This window comes from Carya illinoinensis, chromosome 3 (genome assembly GCF_018687715.1).
Source record: "Carya illinoinensis cultivar Pawnee chromosome 3, C.illinoinensisPawnee_v1, whole genome shotgun sequence".
Lineage (NCBI taxonomy): Eukaryota > Viridiplantae > Streptophyta > Magnoliopsida > Fagales > Juglandaceae > Carya > Carya illinoinensis.
The window spans coordinates 13,125,152-13,133,113 of record NC_056754.1 but is presented as its reverse complement, the minus strand read 5'-3'; the positions used below and the strand labels follow the sequence as shown (position 1 = coordinate 13,133,113).

The window sequence follows — 7,962 nt, the reverse complement described above, 5'->3', positions numbered from 1 at the left end:
ATATAAAATTTACATAATATGATATTATTTTATATTTAATTATTATATTCAAAACTTATTTTCACATTAAATTGTCAATTTATTAATTAAAATAATAACAAGATATTATTAATTTAATAATTTTTTTTTCAATTTTTTTATTATTGTTTTTAAATTACGAGTTTATATGAAAATATATTATTATTTTTTATTAAATAATATGAAAAAATAATACATAATGAGAGGGAGAATAGAGGGAAAGAGAGTGTATAAAGATATTTTTTTTATTCATTTAAATGTGAAATAGTAACAACTAAATTTGATTACAGACCTAGTCAAAAATTTTAAACTTAAATAATCTAATGTAGAACATTTTTAAGTTTTATAACCTAAATTTTTTATTGGATTTGTATTTGCATAATAATGAGATGCTCAGTCTGTCTCAAACCAAATTAAAAATCGGGCGAGCTCAGATTCAGATCTCACTCTTCCATCTCGTTCCATAATCATGAAGTTTCAGCAATGGATCATGGTCATGGCCGTAACCTGTGCGTCGTTCTTCCTTACTATCATTCCAGTGGAGTCTCATCCCGTAGCTCACAAAATCAAAAGTCTACCTGGCCAGCCACGGGTCAGTTTCCAACAATTTGCTGGCTTCATCACCATTGATGAACAGCAACAGAGAGCTCTCTTTTACTACTTTGTTGAAGCTGAAGGAAACCCTGCTTCAAAGCCTCTTGTTCTCTGGCTAAATGGAGGTAGCCTAGGTTCTTTTTAACTTTCATCACCTGGGCCCAGCTCATTGAAAGAACTTCTCTCTCTCTCTCTCTAAGTGGTTTTTCATTTCCTAAATGTTTTGACACAAAAATCTGATCTCTCTGAGTTTTATGAAATTAGAAATATATAAGATACACTCCCTTTGGTGTGTGAATGAGTTTGTATTTTTCTCTCTCTTTTGTAGGGCCTGGTTGTTCATCTGTTGGAGCTGGAGCTTTTATTGAGCACGGACCCTTTAGACCAAGTGGATATAATCTTGTCAAGAACGAGTATAGTTGGAATAAAGGTCTTTACAATGGCCATTTCTTTCCTTCTTTCTTGCTTAATTTCTTTCTTCCGGCACACACCCCCCCCCCCCCCCCCCCCCCCCCCCCCCCCCCCCCCCCCCCCCCCCCCCCCCCCCCCCCCGGGTGCCTATGTGCGGGAATCGTAGCATGTCTGCCAAGAAAATCTCACCAGATTAGACAAAGCAAAGAAAGTCTTATCCACATCAGTCCTTTTTAGCACGTGAAAATATTATAGTTTCATGTTTTACTCTAATTGGATGAGTTTATTTATTTATTTATTCTAAAAGAAAGATTTACTCACTTTTGTAAGTACTTCCTATTTGTTTAACAGAAGCAAATATGCTGTACCTGGAGTCACCAGCTGGAGTTGGTTTTTCTTACTCATCTAATAAATCATTTTACAGCTATGTGGACGATGAGATAACAGGTTTATGTTCTTTCATCATCTACCAATTTGTCAAATTTGTAGCTACTGAAGTTGTTTTAGTGTCTGGTTCTGACATTATTCGATGCTTATTCATGTCGAATAATACAGTTCACATGCACATACTTTCAGTTTCTGATGTTTACAGATTATCTATCAAAAACAGAATACAGACATGATAGCTTTTAGACTATTTTACATGAGAATTACAGCTACGAGGGGATGTTTATCAAATAACAAGCTTAGACATGCATATATATTTCAAAACTGACATTTGGTTCTGCTTTTTTTCAGCACAAGACAGTCTCTTATTCCTGAAACTCTGGTTTGCCAAGTTTCCGGAATACCAAAACAGAGATTTTTTTATCGCGGGAGAGAGCTATGCCGGTAAATTCCTTCCCTTTAGTTTTTGTTTGTCCCTCTTAATGAAGACCATCCATTATCATCGGCATGATTGTTCATGTGCGTGCGGGCATTAATTACTGTTAGAAAAGTACGATAGAGAGCACGTCGTAGATAAGATATGATGACTGGGTTGCCACACTATGCCTAGTTTTCGAAACTGAAATAATTCTCTTTTGATAAGCCTATGTGTAAGAGTGAGAATAATTAAAGAGAAATGTTAGATAAAAGGGGTCCAAGTTCCGAAATTTTCTTTATAAAAAAATGGAATGTATTTTTAAAAAAGTAATTTTTTTAGGTGGATCTCAAATTTACTTACTATTTTTAAACCAGTGTGCGAGATTTACACTTCCGAAAATTACAAATTTCATTTCTCTTAATTTAATGTTGCTGTTGTTGGTAATAGGTCATTATGTTCCACAACTTGCACATCTCATTGTTCAGTCCAATTTGAAGTTCAAATTGAAGGGGATCGCTGTGAGTAGACATGATGGAAATATGACTTCTCGAATTAATTATTTGATTTTTCACAATGAGAAAATTTTTTTAAATCTGTAACGAACACTACTGCAGATAGGGAATCCTCTTCTGGAATTCGCCACTGATTTCAATGCGCCGGACGAGTATAACTGGTCTCATGGCTTGATATCTGATGCTGTTTATAGCCTTCTCAGTAAATATTGCAACAGTTCTCAGATGATGCGAGAGGCCATATATGGCGGCTTTCTTTCTCCCGCCTGTACTGCTGTATATACCCAACTTTCAAGACAACTTTCTCTGTCAATCGATCGATACTATGTCATTGGTGATGTCTGTGAGCAGTCATCTGGTCAATCTCAAGTGGAGACTCTGTATCACCCTCTACAATCTAGAGTTGAGACTTTGTCATCTTTTCATTCACTCTCAGATGCTTCCAGTCAACAGGTGAATGAATTAGTTCCCCAAAAAGATTGCATTATTATATGATCTTGTTTTGATTTCAAACAGTCTTTTCATTTCTCCCTCTGCTTACAGCCAGTTAGGCAGAGCAAGGAAGATGTCTGCGCTCAAGAAAATACAGACAAGTATTTGAACAGGAAAGATGTGCAGCAGGCTCTCCATGCCCGGCTCGTTGGAGTCCCAAAATGGGTTTTATGCAGCAAGTAATAACATGCACATCTGTTAAGAATCGTAGTAATTAATTATAACATGCATCAAATGGGTTATCGCAATTAGTTCTTAGATGCTGATCATCTCTTACAATTTTTAATTTCAGGGTTCCAAAATATGATGCGAGAGACCGAGAGAAACCTACGATTCCTGTCGTAGGATCACTTGTCAAGTCTGGCATCCGGGCCTTGGTTTACAGGTATCGATCTCTAATAAGCTCTTAAACGATCGAATTTCGAGCTCGTTATTGTCGTACTCCATATGCTTGTCCCCGTTATCAATAATGAATGTGATTTGGATAATATCTGACAGTGGAGATCAGGATTCCGTTATCCCATTTACCGGGACTCGGACACTCGTGCATGGATTAGCAGTGGAGTTGGGTCTGAAAACAACTGTACCTTACAGAGCTTGGTTTGAAGGAAAACAGGTCATGAAAGTATTCATGTCAACTTCTGAAAACATATCTCAAAATTCGAACTTTCTAAAGAGTAGAGTTGCCAAATGCATGGTGTTCTTATAATAATTTCCTGATTTATTATTATTATGGCAGGTTGGTGGTTGGACACAGGTATATGGAAAGATGATGCTATCCTTTGCCAGCATAAGAGGAGCTTCTCACGCAGCTCCAGCCTCTCAACCAGAGAGATCATTAACGCTCTTTAAGGAGTTTATTGCAGGCAAACCCCTGCCGGCAACATGATCAAGTGCTAAAAGAGAGATCTTTACTCTCAGTAATATATATTAAGTTCTAATAAGAGCTGATCAATGTTGTTGTACGTATGGCCGATATATGCACGTGATATTACTATTAATTTGAAATTCTTCCATGAATGCAGCATGTATTTGCCAAAAATAAAAAATCTATATACTATACTACCATCTTATTTTTATCTTATTATATAAGATGTGGTATATTTATTATCATTAAATAATTCTTTAATAGAATAATTATTTATTATCTAATAATAATAAATATGTTACATCTTATATAACAAAATAAAAATAAAATAATGATATAATATATAACATTACTCGTTTAGAAATCCACGTACGTAATCAAAACATCATTTGAAATCTTCGAAAAGTTAAAAATAATGACATTTTAAATTTTTTTTGTAGCCTAATTTGGATTCGTAATTACTTTATTTTTGCAATATTCCTTCGTAAAGAGGAACAAAACTTCGTATTTTCAAAATTATTTTTGGTAATAATTGTCAACATCTTAAGCAAAACTTTACTCTTAACCAATCATTTACTTCAGTCAAAAGACTCAAAACTACGTGATCTTAAAAACTGAAAGTCGCTATTTATTTTAAACTTTATCATTTTCAGCAGCATATTATTTTAAAATAATATTATATTTTATTTGAATAAAAATTGATAATTAGAAAAAAAAATCTAAAACTAAATAATGAGAAAAAGAAGATAAATGATATTTACAGTTTTAAAATATGTAAGTTCCTCACACACTCTTTCAAAAAACAAAATAAATATGTGATTTATATAAAAATTAATATTATAATAATAAATTCTACGCTTTTTCAAAATAAATGTGTGTGATTTATATCTAACATTACTAAAAACAAATTAATAGTAACACTCCAAAACTCAATGGCTTTACAAGTTTGGAAAATGATAGGGGTTAACGTATGATTTTCGTCAATAGACCGGAAGAGGAGAAGGATCCCCTCCAGCTCGTTGAGGGTGGCGCTTGGGCTCAGGTCGGGGATATGTGGGCCCTGTGGTGTTGGGCTTGGACGAGGTAATGTGGGCCCTCGACTGGTCTGGTGCAGCTGTACAGAGTCCATGCATATATATATGACCATGGTGGTGAACAGTATACGAGTGCAGGAAAAATAGAGAAAAATAGACATATGGATTTATGTGATTCGACACTAGACTGAACCATGAGGGTTTGGGGAGGGGAGAATCCACTAAATAAGCTTGATTTACAGAATCTTTGGGTTTCTCATCCTTACTGTACAGTAGATTTATAGATCATTCTTCCCAGTTTGGATATTATTGCAGGATACCTTGTTTGGAGGTTGAAGAAGCCTTCTTAAGAAGCCTTTCTAAAGTCTGGCCAAGAGTCCATTCGAAGATCCCCCAAGTCGTCTGTTCCACCTCTTTTTATCTCTTTCTTTTCCCCCGTTTATGTCACATCACCTTACCTCATTTCTTTTCCCTTATTCTCTGCTTGTAAGCCTAACATTGTTTCATCTCCTTTCTTTCCTTGTCCCGTATCCCCTTCTTTTTCCCATATCTTGTCCTCTAGTGAAGCCCCCTTAGTGGCCTTGGGCTTTGAGGGCCCTTGTGTCCCTATGACAAATATCACTCCTAACAGATATTTGCGATTCTTAAGGTTAATTTTGCTCAAAAGCTGATTTTGAGAATCTTCAGAAGTAAAATATGCATCCGACTTGACCTGTTCAAGCATGTAGAGAAATAAATTCCGATAATTGATTCTCATCCTCCGTTCCTCATTAAGCAATAAAGATTTCCGAGCTGGGATTAAGCGGGACCATGGGGTCGACTGCACAAAGTGCGACCACACAGCCCATCCAGGTGAGATAAGAAGGAGATAGTTGAGCAGCGCGTTAAGGCTAAACTTGCTCTGAATCTTCAAAGGTGATCGAGTGGCCCGTTTAAGGCAGGGCTCGCCCAAACAATCTGATGAAGGACGAGCAGAGCGTAAGCCTGGCTCTCCCAAATGCATTGACGGAGGACGAGCAGCTTGTAAGCCTGGCTCGCCCAAATGCACTGACGGAGGACTAGCGATGCATAAGCCTAGCTCTCCTCAGATACTCTGATGGAGGACGAGCTGTGCATAAACTTAGCTCGCCTCGTTGATCCTTGCGCTTGGTGAGAGGGGAGCCAAGCGACACGTAAGCCAAAAATCGCCCAAATACTTTGAAAGAGGCCACGCGGTAAGAGCACTCCCAATGGGTCTTGTAAAATACATTTTTCTTTAAAATATTTAAAAATGCTCTCAAAAGAGAACTCCATTAGATCTTATATTTTAAAGACAATTTACATTCTACTACAGTGATTCCTCTACATGTGGAAATTCTTGTTCATTAATGTAAATATTTTTAATTAATTCATCTTTCCTCCTCATGCTGATTTTCCTCATTTCTTCAAGTTACCTTTATTTTCATTTCACTCCCTCTCTATCTTGTTCCCATGTTTCCACGCTTTTTCTTTGTTTGGCGCCAAAGATAGAACCAGAGCCTTCCATCTTCCTTGACTTTGCTCATTGAATCCATCACCGATCATCCATTGTCTTCTTCTTCTTCAAGCTCTACTCTCACAGCTGAGATACATTAGCATGTGCTCATTAAGATTGCCACACTAATTTGTCTATGCTCATTATTTCATCCTTTCAAGTTATTGTGTTACTTGCTCAACAAACGAAACACAGTTGGCTGAAGGAGGGCAGAGGAGCAACGTGGGAGAGGGGCGACGCAGGGGAGAGGAAAAATTTGAATAGGCATGCGGAGAAAGAAATTTGGTAAAACGTTCGTTTTACTTGAAGGAAAAAAATTTTTAAAAATACCACATCACCAAGTGCATGGTGTTAAAAAAGTAAAGGCAGATGGATAGTAGTACTCCATTTAGACTCTAAACTTTGTAACCCAACAGGATGACAATGAGAACTAGTTGCTATATATATATATATATATAACAACATGCGTATTCATCATTAGTCAATTGATTGTACGGTTCCACTTTTCTTTTTCTTTCAATGATAACATTTTTTATTTTAAATTTTGCTACCCATTTGCCTACCATCTTTACACATTTTTTTTTATTTATCATAGTTTTGCTGCATATAGTCACTTTTACATACTCTTTATGCATTCTATTGATTGGATGTATCAATTTTTTTTATAATATTCAACCAATTACATCAATAAAGTGCACAAAAGAGTATATAAAAGTGACTGCATATAAAATTTTTATTTTAAAAAATACCCATATATCTACTTAACCCAAAAGAAAAAGAAAAATGCCAAAGAGCTAAAAAGGGAAGCAAGCACTCTCGCCCTACCAAGCAATCCTTATCTTACTTTAACCCCCCACCCAGCTTTTTATGTTTTGGACAATGTCTTTTTGATATGAGGAAGACAGAGATGGAAATTGTAGACTAGTGGCACAAAAGAATTACAGAAAATAATTGTGCAGAAAATGGTTTCCTCCTTAATTCATCTGAGGGAACCTTCGTGTCTATTTATAGAGGAATTTCTACATACAGTTACAAGGAATTTGAATTTTGAATACAATTTTGTTATTATCCTATTTTTACTTTATCTCCATCACAATGTTGTTGCTTGTATTGTTGCTGGTCTCTATCCTTATCTTCATTTGAGTTGTTATGATCTTTTTCCTTGTTACTCTGGTGTTGTTGTTGATCTGCAGATAAGTTGGAGTTTATCTTAATATGCCTCCTCAATCTCAAGAGTAACTCAATCTCAAGAGTAACTCGTGAACATTGAGATTGGCTCGTAACTGGCAAAATCATGTAGTTGGTAGTGGTTTGGTAAGTGTATCAGCCAGTTGATCATTGCTTGAAATGAAATGTACTGACAACATGCGTTCGGAAACATGATCTAAATGGAGAGGACTATCCTGATGGTTGTTGGTTTCACAACTGGTCTAAAGGTATCATCATAATCAATGCCGGGTACTTGATGAAAGCTCTTTGCAACAAGACAAGTTTTGTATCTTTCTATGGACCCATCTGCATGTCGTTTAACTTTATAGGCCAATTTGCAACCAATGAGATTCATGTTGAGTTGATGAGGGACAAGAGCCCAAGTTCCATCATCCATGAGGACTTGAAACTCATCGTTCATAGCCATGCACCAGTTGCGGTCTTTGACAGATAAGGAAAAGCATATTGGTTCAGTGATGTTGTCTTCTACTATGGTGAACAAGGCT

General features: G+C 36.2%; 1 protein-coding gene across 1 annotated transcript; it reads left to right on the top strand.

The window, feature by feature from the left end:
* The first annotated feature begins 376 nt into the window (after window positions 1–376).
* Window positions 377–3,856, top strand: LOC122303327 (serine carboxypeptidase-like 45). The gene is made up of 10 exons (XM_043115073.1): window positions 377–737; window positions 941–1,042; window positions 1,375–1,470; window positions 1,762–1,854; window positions 2,276–2,346; window positions 2,443–2,793; window positions 2,884–3,011; window positions 3,125–3,217; window positions 3,331–3,448; window positions 3,572–3,856. Exons 1-10 carry the CDS (start codon window positions 488–490, stop codon window positions 3,719–3,721), a joined length of 1,452 nt encoding a protein of 483 aa, XP_042971007.1. The 5' UTR covers window positions 377–487; the 3' UTR covers window positions 3,722–3,856.
* Window positions 3,857–7,962: the final 4,106 nt, after the last annotated feature.

Coding starts and splice junctions, on each gene's coding strand:
- LOC122303327 (XM_043115073.1), top strand. CDS start 488: ATGAAGTTTCAGCAATGGATCATGGTCATGGCCGTAACCTGTGCGTCG. Junction 1,043..1,374: donor CGAGTATAGTTGGAATAAAG/GTCTTTACAATG, acceptor TTTGTTTAACAG/AAGCAAATATGCTGTACCTG. Junction 1,471..1,761: donor TGTGGACGATGAGATAACAG/GTTTATGTTCTT, acceptor GCTTTTTTTCAG/CACAAGACAGTCTCTTATTC.